The sequence below is a fragment of the Saccopteryx bilineata genome, chromosome 4, assembly GCF_036850765.1.
Source record: "Saccopteryx bilineata isolate mSacBil1 chromosome 4, mSacBil1_pri_phased_curated, whole genome shotgun sequence".
Lineage (NCBI taxonomy): Eukaryota > Metazoa > Chordata > Mammalia > Chiroptera > Emballonuridae > Saccopteryx > Saccopteryx bilineata.
In genome coordinates this window covers 189675140-189689319 of record NC_089493.1, presented here as the reverse complement: position 1 = coordinate 189689319, position 14180 = coordinate 189675140, and the positions used below count along the sequence as shown (strand labels likewise).

General features: G+C 57.8%; 1 protein-coding gene across 2 annotated transcripts in view; it reads left to right on the top strand.

The window, feature by feature from the left end:
* Nucleotides 1-14180, top strand: part of SLIT3 (slit guidance ligand 3) — a 606305-nt gene that overhangs the window by 573630 nt on the left and 18495 nt on the right. For both annotated transcript variants that reach the window (XM_066273226.1, XM_066273228.1), the window contains exons 28-32: nt 1543-1682; nt 4104-4197; nt 7188-7325; nt 8651-8891; nt 9314-9444. In XM_066273226.1, coding sequence (XP_066129323.1) covers nt 1543-1682; nt 4104-4197; nt 7188-7325; nt 8651-8891; nt 9314-9444 — 744 coding nt within the window. The remainder of the gene's footprint in view (nt 1-1542; nt 1683-4103; nt 4198-7187; nt 7326-8650; nt 8892-9313; nt 9445-14180) is intronic.

The window sequence follows — 14180 nt, the reverse complement described above, 5'->3', positions numbered from 1 at the left end:
AGATATTGACCTATAATTTTCTTTCTTTGTAGTGTCTTTATTTGGTTGTGGAATTAGGATAATGGTGGCCTTGTAATATGAGCCTGGAAGTCTTCCCTCCTCTTGAATTTTTTTGGAATACTTTGAGAAGGATAAGTGTTAGTTTTTCATTAAATGTTTGGCAAAAATTCACCTGTGTAGCCATCCAGTCCAGGACTTTCATTTGTTGGGAGTTTTTTGGTTACTACTTCTATTTCATTAATTGTAATCAGTCTGTTCAAATTTTCAGTTTCTTCTTGATTCAGTTTTAGAAGATTGTGTGCTTCTAGGAATTTATCCATTTCTTTCAGATTGTCCAATTTGTTGGCATATTGTTTGTATTAGTTTCTTTTATTCCTCTGTATTTCTGTGATATCAGATGTTACCGTATTTTCCCATGTATAAGATGCGCTTTTTTTCTGAAAAATTTGGGGTCTAAAAACTGGGTGCGTCTTATACAGTGGTTGTAGTTTTTTTACTTGCATTTCCTGCTTTTTTGCGTTTGTTTTTGTGCTCATTGTTGAAGACAATGATTTGTCATCAGATACAGAGGAGGACAAGCTAATGGATGGGAGGTTTGACAGTGATGAGGAGTTGTATGAATTTTATGAATAAAACTTTAATTCAATAACTTTATGTAATACATATTTTTTCTAATTTCGGGCCCCAAAATTAAACTGCATCTTATACATGGGGGCATCTTATACCTGAGGACATACAGTATTTCTCTTCATTTCTAATTTTATTTATTTGGGTTCTTCTCTAGAACTAAAGCTAGCTAAGATATTCTAAGTACTTTCTGTGTGCTATGTATCCTTCTAATCATTTCACTTCTATCATCTCATTTTATCACCACAACTACCCTGAGGGTAAATAATATTAGTCCAGTCAACAGATGAGGAAACTGAAACACAGAATTTAAGTAATTTTCGCAAGGTCAAATAGCCGGGAAGTGGCAGACATGGAATTCATTCCCTGGTGAACGGATGGATGTTGGCCACCACACCCTGCTCCTGACATGGAATTCAGTCCCTGGTGAACGGATGGATGTTGGCCACCACACCCTGCTCCTGCTAAAGACAGAAAGTCTCCTCTCCAGGAGAAAGTAACGCAAAGGGGGGGGAGTGTTTGTTGTATTGTTTCTTTGTCTGCAAAAGAGACTGTCCACAGATGAGCCCAAGGAAGAGAGGTCTAGAAGACAGCTGGAGAACTTAAGCCACTCCCAGCTGGAGGAGGGGTGAAGCAGGCATTGCTGGTGGGAATTGTCCCCTAGGACGAGGTAGCTGTCTGGGGCCAGGGGGGAGATCAAACATGGCCCAGAGACAGGGGGCCAGATGAAATGGCCTCTTAAACTCCTGGGGGGTCTTCCTGCTTAGGACCCCAGGACCTCATGCGTCCAAAGTGCTGCCTCGGGCATCTATCCAGAGAGAAACCTGACTAATTATGCCCCCCAACCCTCTCCTCTGCCTGCCCCCCTCCCTGACCCCTGGCTCTCCTCCTCCCTCCCCCACACCCCCCCCAAAGCTGCTCCTGCCCACTGGGCTTTGAGGGGCAGCGCTGTGAGATCAACCCGGATGACTGTGAGGACAATGACTGCGAGAACAACGCCACCTGTGTGGACGGGATCAACAACTACGTGTGTGTCTGCCCGCCGAACTACACAGGTGGGGACCTGACGCCCGAGTGGGGCGGAGTGCGGGTGGCAAGGTGGGGGTGCAAGGCACTGAAGAACGCCGTTTTCTTAGCTTCTTTCCAGAGACTCCCTGCCCCCCATAGACAGAGGCTCGAATCCCTACAACCCAGTGAGGGGCTTCCCGAAGGCCCTCTTCGCCCACCCTGCCCCCTCCAACCCCTCAGACCACTAGCTCCTCCCTACTGTGGAACAGGCTGCTGTTCACTGAGATGGTGGCCATCCCTCCTCTGCCAGCCGGGAGACCCAGTGGCGTGTGAGGCTGGCAGAGAGGCCCCCGCATCGTGTTTGTGCTTTGTTCGGCTCTAGTCAGCCTCCTCTGGGAATCTGCATTTTCCAGACACTCAGCTGGGAGCTGGGGATGGAAAAATGAGCAAGACAGACTTCCTTCTACCATCAAGTAGAGAGAGAGAGACGTGGATGGTGGAATGAGACCGTGACACCTGTAAGCCGGGGTGGGGGTCACAGAGGAGGAAGCTACCCCAGTGGGGAATAAGTGAGGCTCCCCCAGGAGGTCACTCCTCAGGGCAGTCCCTCCCCCAGCCCCAGCCCCAGCCCTCCACCTTTATTTCCTATATTAACCGCCCCTCGCGAGGACAGGTAAAGGTACCATTACTTGTGAAACAAAACGCAGCCTACTTAGTTATAGGGTCAGCCTAAAGTGGCCCATCGCAAACTGGGGGGGGGGGGTGTTGATAAATTCCACGAATTCTTCCCCCCCTCAAAAAAAAAGCCTCTGTGAGCAAAAACAACAACAACAACAACAAAAGAACGGTTTGGGACACGCTGCGTTAGTAACAGCGCTCCTCTGGGAGCTGGTGCGGGTTAGCAGGTTAGAGGTCCAGAGGAGTCCTGCTTGGAAGAAAGCCATTCCGTGTTGTTTAGCCCAGCGGTTCCCAAACTTGTTCTCCATGCCTCCCTGCTTCCCTGTCCCAAAACCCCATCACCAGGCAGACATTAGGGAACACTAGCCTAAGGCAAATCTGAACTTAGGGCATCGTAGCCCCCTGGGCCCTGTGCCCAGGCCAGCCTGCTGGAACCCGGCCTGGCTGTGGAAGGATGTGGGGAGGTGTGGAAGGGAGGAAAAGCAGTCCCCAGGCCCGCAGGGAAGGAAGCTCTTGGTCCACTGCCCCTCACGACCCCCTGCCTTCATGCAGACCTCCGGCCCCATACCCAGATACCTCCCCCACCAAGCGTGCTCTCTGGGCTGTAGAAGTGCCCAGGCCAACTGAGGAAATCGCCTACTCTGGCTAGCTAGTCCTAGGCCCCCGGGGGTCCCAGAGAAGGCTCTGCACCGGGAGAAAGTGCAGGGAAGTCCAGCAAGGGTCTGTCCACCTCCGTCATGACATCCTCCATCTCCCGAGAGTGCAACTGTAGCCAAGTAGATTAGCAACAGACAACACTTAATGCACCTACCGTGGGCAGAGCACTGAAGTAGCTGCTAGGGATCCAAAGACGTCTGAGGGGTGCCGTGCGCCCACAGGGGGCTGCTGGGGCCCCCTCTGCTCCCGATGAGCGGGACCATTGCAGAGTGGAATCACTGGCTCAGAAGAACCAGCTCAGTGCTGGAAGAGCTCATAGCCCAGCAGCTAAGAGGGGGCTTTCAGCTGAACTGCTGGTGGGCGCACGGGCAGCGGGAGGGGGCTGATCTGACACTTGGAGGTGGTTTCCTGCCCCCACGGAGTGCTGCCTGCATTGCCGCGGGCACGTCTGACTCACTGCGCTCTGTTTCTGAGAACGGGATGTCGTGGTTTGGTCTGTCCTAGAACACGAGCCAGGTCTCACAGACACGTGCCCACTTCCCCGGGTCTCCCCAGGAGAGGAGGACGAGCAGGCGGCCGAGAGCACAGTGCCATTTGTGGCCTTGAAGGCTGTCAAAGTGGAAACAGGACAGCGGCAGGCATGCACGGCCCCTCCCACGCACAGCCCCTCCCACACACGGGAAAACAGACTCCAGGGCTGTGTCAGTCCCTCATTCACGCCCCAGCCCCCTCAGGACCGCCTCTGCCCTGTCCCCTGGGGGCCGCGGTCCAGGCAACCTCCCCACTCCACCCCGCCCCCACCTCTGAGAGACCGCCCACGGCTGCTTTTCCTCCCTGAGTCCCTCCGCCCCCCACCCGGCTTGACCAGTGCGATCTGAGGAAACCCAAAGCTCAGAGGTGCGCCTGCGCCTGACCTCGCCCCTGCCGCCCTGGGCCACCCACACACTCTCAGGTGGTCCAGCCAATACCGGTGCTGGGACTGTGCCCACAGGAGACCCTGGGGCCTTCCCAGGATCACTGATAGGGACACCAAGCCAGGGCCACAAGAGAAAGGACACTCCCAGAGAGCAAATGCAGGGCTCCGGCTGGGCATGGCCTCCTGATGCCTGAGTTCTCCGCCCGCCCCTCCGCAGGTGAGCTGTGTGACGAAGTGATTAACCACTGCCTGCCGGGGCTGAACCTCTGTCAGCACGAGGCCAAGTGCATCTCTCTGGACAAAGGGTTCAGGTAAGGCTTGACTCTGTGCCCCCAGCACAGGGTCCTGGAGACTGCCAGGGGTGTGGGTTTGAAGCAGGCTCTAGGGCGCTCTCCTCCTCTCCCCCCCACCCCCCAACCCCGCCCTCTGTCTCCCTCTCCTTCTCCCTCACCCTCACCATACCTTCCCTCTGGAGCGAGCGTAGTAGAGCAATCCCACTGAGGAAGCAACGTTCACAGGGGGCCCGGGTCCCCTTTCCTGCATGCAGCGTCACAGCGCTCTGCCCTCTGGGGCTGCAGGTGGTCTGCCAGCTCGTGCACCTGTGTGTGCTGGGGGTCGGGGAGAGGGGAGTGTGCTCTGACTCAGCCGGGTGGCCAGGCCACTGGGGGAGCCGTCTCTGCGGCCAGCAGAGGGCCCGCGGGAGCTGGGGACACAGTGAGCAAGTCTCAGGGTGGCAGAGAGGCGACTCAGGGGAAGGCACCCTTTCTGGAGCTGGGACTCAAAGGGTACCCCCGGGAGAGCACCCTGGGCTCTATCCCCACCCCCTCCCTCCACCCTCCTTCATGGAAGTACCTGCCTTTTTCTCTAGAGGACATCCTGGGATTTTGTGACATGGGTAGGGACATCCATCCCAGAACCCTGAGGCCAGCCAGCTGCCTCCCCCCAGGCCCCAGAAGGTTCTGTCCAACACTGGGGGTGGGGGACCTCTAGCACCAACAGCCCGGGTTTGGGGAGCAGCAGGGGATCCCAGATGAGCCCCGGCAGACCCTTGACGGGACCCTGCAGAGCCCCCCAGAGATGAGGGCGTGCATCTGCAGCCCCGGGCCTGTGCTGACGCGTCCATAAGGGAGCCCTGGCCTGCCTTTCAGGCGGTGGGCTCGGAGGACAGAGCTCCTGTCTGGGGGGCTCAGAGTCTGCCCAGCTCTCGGGCCTGAGGCCGCCACCTGGTCACTCCCCCTTGTCCAGAATCAGGAGGTCAAATACATCTCAGGATTGCATAAGCTGAACTTCAGAAGGAAGATAACGGCATTTGAGAATGATGAAGGATGCAGGTTATAGAATACTGGACAGAGAAATGTGGTGTAGATTCTTGCCTTTGGAAGTGATGCCTGTGAACTAGCAGCACGAGCATCCCACGAGAGCTTGTTTGGAATGCCGGTTCCCAGGCCCCCATGAATCAGAAGGGGCACTTTAACGAGAAACCTGGTGTTCCCGTGTGTTCATCTGAAGCACGAGTGTGCCGGGGGCGGCAGCATTGGAGAGAAGGGTGTAAACACACTTGTCTGCAGGCCCTCCCTGCCTGGACTGGAGTGAGCGTAGCTTCCCCGCTTCCTCGTGAAGACCTCATCAGTAGCCTTGAACTCCACACTTAAAGGGCTGGGTGTCACCCTGTGAGCCTGGCGCAGCTGTCGTTGCCCTGGAGAAGGCCCTGCAGCTTGAGCTGCTCCGCAGCCCCGGGTTAGAACTCAGGAGGCCCAGACACAGAGGCCTGGCGGGGCTAGGCTGAGTGCCAGCAGTAGTCTGGGCCACGGGGCACTGAGCACGTGCCTCACAAGGGCTCTCCTGGTCTGCTTCTTTAAAAGACGGGGGGGGGGGGGGGGGGGGGGGGGTGAGGCATGGTGTGAACGTCTGCACCTCCTGGTGCAGCAGTGAGTCCCATACTTCAGCTCCTCAAGTCACATGAGGAAAGGTGAACAGGTCAGATTTCAGCAGTTTGCACAGATTTGGGATATAGGCCAGTAAATCCTCTGACTCTCAAACTTGTCCCCTTCCTGGACATGCCATCCCCTGCTGCCTTACCTAGCCATGAACCCACAGCCCACACCACCTGTGACTCGGCCACAGCGGTCCACTCCGGAAGGGGAGGAGCAGGGAGGGGAGGGAGGGCCACCCCTCAGCCCTGACGCTTGCCGGGTGAGGCCCCTTTGTCCCTACCTAGTCTTAAAGGTCTTGCTCTCCACTCCTCACGGCCTCCGGGGCCACCTTCCTGCTCTCACCTGGGTGGGCTGTGGTTGGGATTCTTACTGTGCCCAAGACAATCCAGCTGGTGTGCCCAGAGGTGGGCAGGCTCCAGGCCCTGCAGGTGTGCCAGAGCCCTCGGGAGGAATGTGCCCCCGGGAGGAGTGTGCCCCCGGCCTGTTCTCACAGGGAAGGCAGCAGGGTCCGCCCAGATGAGGAGCCCAGAGGTGCATGACCAGGGCCCACACTCCAGCAGCTCACGTTGTTTACCGGGGCCAGCAGGGCTGGGGGCCGTGGTGTTGCCCCTCTGGGAGGGAGGGGTCAGTGGGCGGGGCCTGGGCTGGGGCGGTAGTGCCCATCCTCTCACCCAGGTGACCTGCCCTCCTCATCCCAGCCGAATCCCTGGGGAAAGCAGACAATAGGAAGATAAGAGCAGTGCAAGCCGCACGTCCCCGCCCCCTTCCTGGTCGCATCACCTACTGGTGTCTATCGAGTGCCCTGCACAGAGCATGTTACTTAATTTTCTAAACAACTTTAAGGGGTAAAGTCGTTTGCCGTCCATCACCTGTGAAGAGGAGGAAAGGGCAGCAGAGCCGAGGAGGGCGGGGTCTGGCGGGAAGTGTGAATGCGCTGTGCTGCCGGGTGGGCGGGCGCTGTCACTGTCACTGTCGGAGCCCCGCCCCGTAACGGAGGACCCCCCCACACAGATGCCGGGGTCCTGCCCCGCCCCGCTCACAGAGGAACCAGCCCGCCCAGGTGCGGGAGCCCTGCAAGGGGCGCTCTGTGACCTGTGATCACACTAGGTGGCCTCGGCCTCACGCGAGGACTGCACGATGTCAGCTCCCTGTAGGAAGGGGCAGAGCCCAGCCCAGCCCTGTGAGCCCAGCCTGTGTTCCCCAACTGGGCCCCTGAAAACAAGATGGGGGGGGCTCGCAGGGACCAGAAGCTGTGCACGGCCAGTGACAGTGTCCGTGGGCCTGGCTTAGTGGAGCCCGGGAGGGGAGGGGCCGCGGGGCCACTGAAGGTGCCAGGCACTGGGTCAGCCCGCTCGTCTGTGTTCCAGGTGCGAGTGTCTCCCCGGCTACAGCGGGAAGCTCTGTGAGGTGGACAATGACGACTGTGGGGCCCACAGGTGCCGCCACGGGGCCCAGTGCGTGGACGCGGTCAACGGCTACACGTGCCTTTGCCCCCAGGGCTTCAGGTACGGCGGGGGACCCTCGGGAAGCAGCCAGCCAGGCCCAATGTCGGGGGCACTGGGGGAGACCGCACCACGCTGGGCAGCCCCAGCCCTGGGTCTCTGTGGCCCCTTGATTCCCCACACGTCTCTTGGGGCCTCCTTCCGGGTCTCAGAGCGGATGCTGTTCGCCCCCTGTTGCAGCTGGGGAGAAAAGCTACCCAGGCCAGCTCCGCATGCAAGTGCGACCTGAGGGCCAGCTCATGCCAAGCATGGGCACAGTTCCATCTAACGGCAGATGTCAGCATCTCTGAGCCCAGCTGGCAGGGTTGGGGCGGCCACATGGCCACGCTAGCAGGAAGCTTCCTTCTAGGCTGCAGAACAGAGACAGTATGGTGCCCAGTGGCAGAAAAAATGGAGGTGAATGGGATGGTTTAGGGTCCGTCATTGGAGTCAGTGAGCCCAGAAAACAGAGGGGAGATGGGAGGCACTGGCCAGGTGTCAGATGTTTATGGGCTGACTGGAGGGGCTGAGGCCAGACAGATCCATTCACCTCAGTGCTCATTGGCCAGCATGAATCCAGCTATGCCCAGGAGCCTTGCTCACGGACCCTGAAAGTGTGAGCCTAGGGGGAACCCGGCGTTCTCAGGGCCGGCGGTTCCGAAGCCCAGCTGAGCCCATCTGCACCAGAGGCTGGCTGTACATTAGAACTAGGAGGTGGGGTGGAGGGGCAGGGAAGCGCACTTTTTGTAACACCTGTAAATGGTGAAATACACAGAACATAACATTTACCGTCTCAACCATTCTAAGTGCACTGTTCAGTGGCATGGAGTACGTTCACACTGTTGTGTGGCCACCACTGCCATCTGCAGACTGAAACTCTGGCCCCAGTGAATACTGGCTCCTCCTCCTCTCCTATGCCCCGCCCCTGGCAACCAACATTCAACTTTCTGTCTCTGCAAACTTGGCCGCTCCAGGGATGTCGTATAAGTGAAACCGGGTCCTATGTGTCTCTTGTGACTGGCTTCTGTCATGTCTTATGATGTCCTCAATGTACACCCGTGTTGTAGCGTGTGCCAGGGTCTTCCTCCTTTTCAACACGTGGTGTGGACACACCATGCTCTCTTCACCCATTCATGTGTGGGTGGATGAAGATGGCCACTTTGAACGACTTCATCCTAGGGGATTCTGATGACACTGAAATTGGGGGGCCTGCCCTTGAGTCCAACCCCATTATTTTTAAAGCGAGGGGCCTGGGACTCAGAGAAGGAAGGAGACCTGCCCCTGTTCCCATCTCATCCCTCCTTCTGGTGGCTCTTGAGCCACATAACGGTCTCCTCTCCCCCTCCCAGCGGGCTCTTCTGCGAGCACCCCCCGCCCATGGTCCTGCTGCAGACCAGCCCCTGCGACCAGCACGAATGCCAGAACGGGGCGCAGTGCATCGTGGTGCAGCAGGAGCCCACCTGCCGCTGCCCCCCCGGCTTTGCCGGCCCGCGCTGCGAGAAGCTCATCACTGTCAACTTCGTGGGCAAGGACTCCTACGTGGAACTGGCCTCCGCCAAGGTCCGGCCCCAGGCCAACATCTCCTTGCAGGTGCGCCCCGCCCCCCAGCCCTGGCAGGGTCCCTGCACGCCCGCCCCCAGCTCCCACTGCTCTGAGGACAGCTGGGGCCCCCCAGGTCACCGCAGTCGTACCCCCCCGCCCTGCAGGATCAGCAAGGACGCTCCGCGTTGGGGGGACGTGGGCCAGCTCTTTCTACACAGCTGTATCCAGAGAGACTGAGGCTTGAGAAGGACGGGACTTGGGGGCAGTCATGCTGTGTCTCAGTGGGAGAGCCAGATCAGAGCCCAGGGCTCCCGACGGGCAGGCGGGCGGGTGGGCAGGCAGGTAGATATGAATGAGCCTAACATGGTGGGTGCTCAGTAAATGTTCGTGGAACTGAATGGCTCAATCAGCACTTGCTGGGGTCCAGGCACAAGCCTTAGGGGAGCCCTGACCTACACCCCTCTCCCCAGGTGGCCACCGACAAGGACAACGGCATCCTTCTCTACAAGGGAGACAACGACCCGCTGGCCCTGGAGCTGTACCAGGGCCACGTGCGCCTCGTCTACGACAGCCTGAGCTCCCCGCCAACCACGGTGTACAGGTAAGGACCACGGTGCCTCCGCCGCCACAGGAGCCCCGTGAGACCGTGCCAGGGTGGCTCTGATGCCTCTTCTTCCTGCCCCGCCCACACTCTTCCTCCCCAGGGGCTGGGGGGGGGGGTGCTGGAGGAAGCAGCAGAAGAGGAAGGCGGACCCCACAGACCCCACAGGGAGATGACACCTCATTACCATAAGATAAATGGCCAGCTGGCTACTGCAGGAGTCCTGTGCTCCAATGGGGACAAGGCTGCTTAATGAGATGCCCTTTGCAAAATGTCATCCTAATCTCTTATTAGTTTAAGAAAGAAAACAGGAGGAAATTAGCATGCAGCTCAGGGGGAAGACATTCCAGAGCTCTGAGGGACTCCTGAAGTGACTTTCAAACTGTTCCGAAGGACACATGTTCCTAGACTTCAGTCCTTCCGACAGTCCCCCTGCTTCTTCCAGACGGGAACACCAGCTAGTGCTGAACCCACTCCTCCACAACAGCTGTAACTCTGCTCGCTTCTTAAACGTCGCGCCGTCTCGGGGAATATCTGTGAACTCACAGACATGCTAGGTCATTGTCAGACTCCAGGGCCTCCTCTGTGCGGTGCCTGACCATGTCCTCTGACCGGCTGTAGTCACAGGGTACCTCGAAGTCCTATGCCCGGCCCCAGGGCAAACACACAGAGAAGCCCACCCGAGCCCCTCCCTGCCCCAGGATGGGGACCCATGGCACTAATCCTCAGCCCCCAGACTTGTCAGGGGGGGGCTTGAGGCATTATTTCCTACCTGTAAGGCCAACGGGCTGAATAAGGTGACCGACTTGGCCTGGACTCCATCAGGGCGTGGTGGGGACTGTGCCGTTCTGGAAGGGACAGGCCTGGTCCTCGGGGACAGCCACCCGCAGCCCCGGCAGACGCTGCTGTGCGGGAACGCAGATTCTCACGAGAAGCGGGAAATTCAGGGTTTCCCCAGGAAGTGCCTCAGTGTGTAATGCTGGCCATGCTCCCCGTCTTCGTCACCGCAGTCCCGCCCTTCGCCCAGGCCTTTGTCTCCTTTGGCCCTCCCCGCGAGCCCAGGCAAGCTCCATCCCTCCTAAAGGGATGAGAAGCTGGACGCTCAGGTGAAGTCCTTGGCCCTAAGGCATCGCAAGCCAGGAAGTGGGCAGAGCTGGGATTCAGACCCACGTCAGGCTCTCACCAACACCTGGTGAGAGAGAGAGAGAGAGACAGACAGACAGAGACAGACAGAGACCATGGCATCCTGGTCCAGGAGAGGGGGTGCCACAGGGTCTGACTCTGTGGTCTCAGGCTGAGGACTCAAGTCTCGGGAACGCTGTTCCTGTGACTCTGTCGCCACCTCGTGGTCAGAGATCAGCACCCAGCTGAGCAAGCCCGGCACCTAAACCCACAGTGCTGTGCGGTCCTGCGGCTTGGGAGCTTGGATTTGAACCTGGCCTCTACCACTCCCACTTTAAGACTCTGGGCTGGTCACCTAAGTCTCTTCTAAATTGGAGAACACATCGTACCTCCTACCTGGGGATTGTTAGGGTTCAGCGAGAGGAAGTCGATCAAGGGCTTAGCATAGAGTGACATGTGTGGCCCCTGGTAAGGGCTCAACACATGCCCAGCATGGCTAGAGAAAGCAAAGGACTGGACTGGCCACTCCGGCCTGTTCTCACTCGGGTCCCAGACAAGCCACGCAGCCAAACTCTGGCACCTCCCGTGGTCTCCACCTCCCGGGGCCTGCTGGTTCGTCTGGCCCAGTGGGTAAGGAGGAAGACTCCCCGAACCCCTCCTTCTCCTCAAACTCCAGGAGACCGGCTGGGGGCTCTGAACCACACACAGCAGCGTTTATTTCAGGGCTAACGACAGGTTGATTCCATTGGGATTATTTCCCCAGTGTTTTCTCTGCCTTTGTAACAGCGGAGCCATGTTCCCCATTGATATCTCACTTCAAAGGCCAAGGCTTTTTTCAAAGGAAAAAGAAAGTACAGATGGAGCCGTCCTGATTGGGAAGATGGGGGAGAGAAGTGAGGGCCTTCAGGGCCGCCTCCCCCACCTCCTGGGACCCACCGTTTGAAGACCCCTGGCTGTAGGCGTGACTTCTAGGAGACCTTGGTTAAGATATGCCAGGAAGGTGGCAAACTGTCAGCCCACTTCCTGGCACAGACACGGCGCTGGGAGGCTGGGATCTGGTTGTGGAGTCACAACTGGTGTTCCTGACTTGGAGCCTCAGTTCCACCATTCCTAGCAGGTGACCTTGGTCAGGTGACAGGCTCCTCCCCTTTAAAATGAGCTCACAGGAGTGCCCTCCGCAAAGATGGTTATGAGCTAGTGGAGGCAGATGGAAACCCCAAGGCCTGGGCAGTACGGTGGGGAATCAGCCGGGGGCTTCTCTAGGGTCCCCTAACCTCCTGCCACGCCAGCTCCACCAGGCCCAGGCTCAGGGTCAGGGTCATAGAGACGCCATTTCCACCTTTCACTGAGCACTTACTAGGTATCAGGGGCCCTGTGTTGCCCATCAAACCCCAGCAAGGTCACTACCATCAGCACCCCCATTGTACAGAAGACCAACTGGGGTTCACACAAGTGGTGTAACTTGTCCGGAGTCCCTCAGCTGGAGCACGCAGTGTGATTGGCCTCCCCACCCCAAGCACGGGCTAGCAGAAGGGCTCCCCTGGAGGAGGGGGCCTGCCCGCGGCCCTCCGTCCATGGAGCCAGTGGCCGCTCGGTCCTTCCAGCTCCCAGAGCTCCTGCCAAGCCCCCCACCCCCGTCTCCAGGCAAGGTGCCCTCCAAGTGACCCACCAGGGCCAGGACCATCCTGGGGCAGTGGGGAGAAGGGAGCGGGCTTGCAGCCAGCCAGTGGCTGGGGAGGGGTAGTGGTGCATGCTCGCTGTGTCTGTATCTATAATGGGGAAGCAGCTGCCCAGACGCCCTGAGTGTTGATGTTGGCAGGGAATGCCAAGAATGTGTGCCCAGAGCTGCGGCCTCTCTACAGCTTCCTCTCTGACAGGTGGCTGCCCAGCATCTAGTTACACATCTCTGGGAATGGGGAGCTCATCTGCATTCAGGACAAGATCAGTTTAAAAGGTGGTTCGGGCTATCGCTGTGTATTTTTGCATGTGTGTTTAAAGGACGCTGGGAGGGCTCAAGGTCAGGAGCCTCTGGTCTCTGCATACCGCTCTTAGTCCCCTGCCCACCGTCACCAGCTGGTCTGTGGGATCACAGGCCTCTGCCTTGTCCTCAACTCAGTGCGTGGAGTCACTGGAAGCTGCTGAAATAGGGCAGCTCCACGTCCCTGTGGTTTCCTGGGTCCCATCCATGTGGTCTCCTACATCCCCCAGGGGGCCACCTCTCCACACCCCCACTTCCCTCTTTCCTGACCACACCTGACAGTGGCAAGGTGCTTTCATTTAGAGAAAAGCTAAGAAAATGTGAGCCGAACCTTGTAACTGATGGTGCCCTCTATGTCCTGTTTGCCACTGATTCTTAGCATCTGGGAAAATGCGGTTCATAGCAGACACTACGTGTGTGAGTGAGTAGAAGGATGGCTGGGTGAGCGGATGGATGGATGGATGGATGGATGGATGGATGGATGATGGATGGATGGATGGGTGGGCAGATTGATGGAGTGGTGGACAGATGGATGGATGCATGGATGGATGGATAGATTGGTGGGCGGATGGATGAAGTGGTGGGCGGATGGATGGGTGGATGAATGGATTGGTGGGCGGATGGATGGATGGATTGGTGGGCAGATGGATGGAGTGGTGGGCAGATGGATGGATGGATGGGTGGGTGGGTGGGTGGATGGATGGATGGATTGGTGGGCAGATGGATTGATGGATGGAGTGGTGGGCAGATGAATGGATGGGTTGGGAGATGGATGGCTGGACTGGTGGGCAGATGGATGGATGGATGGAGTGGTGGGGAGATGGATGGATGGATGGATGGATGGATTGGTGGACGGATGGATGGATGGATGAGTGGTGGATGGATGTATAGACGGATGGAGTGGTGGGCAGATGGATGGATGGGTGGATGCATGGGTAGATGGATGGATGGATGGATGGGTGGATGGATGGATGGATTGGTGGGTAATGGATAGAGTGGTGGGCAGATGGATGGGTGGGTGGGTGGATGGTTAGATGGATGGATTGGGGGACAGATGGATTGATGGATGGAGTAGTGGGGAGATGGATGGATGGAGTGGTGGGCAGATTGATGGATGGGTGGGCAGATGGATGGATGGATGGATGGATGGATTGATTGGTGGGTGGATGGATGGATAGATGCATTGCTGGACGAATGGATTGATGGATGCAGTGGTGGGTAGATGGATGGATGGGTGGAGAGATGGATGGATGGATGGATGCGATGGATGGATGGATTGGTGGACGGACAGACGGATGGATGGATGGATGGATGGATGGATGGATGGATGGATGGATTGGTGGGAGGATGACTTGGTGAACAGAGGGATGGATAGATGGATGGATGGATGGATGGACGGACGGAAAGATGGATGGATGGATGGATTGGTGGGCAGATGGATTGGTGAACAGAGGAATGGATGGATGGATGGAGTGGTGGACGGATGGATAGATGGATGGAGTGGTGGGCAGACGGATGGGTGGGCAGATGGATGGATGGATGGATGGATAGATGGATGGATGAGGGGATGATGGATAGATGGATGGGTCGATGGATGGATGGATTGGTGGGCGGATGGATTGGTGAATGGAGGGAG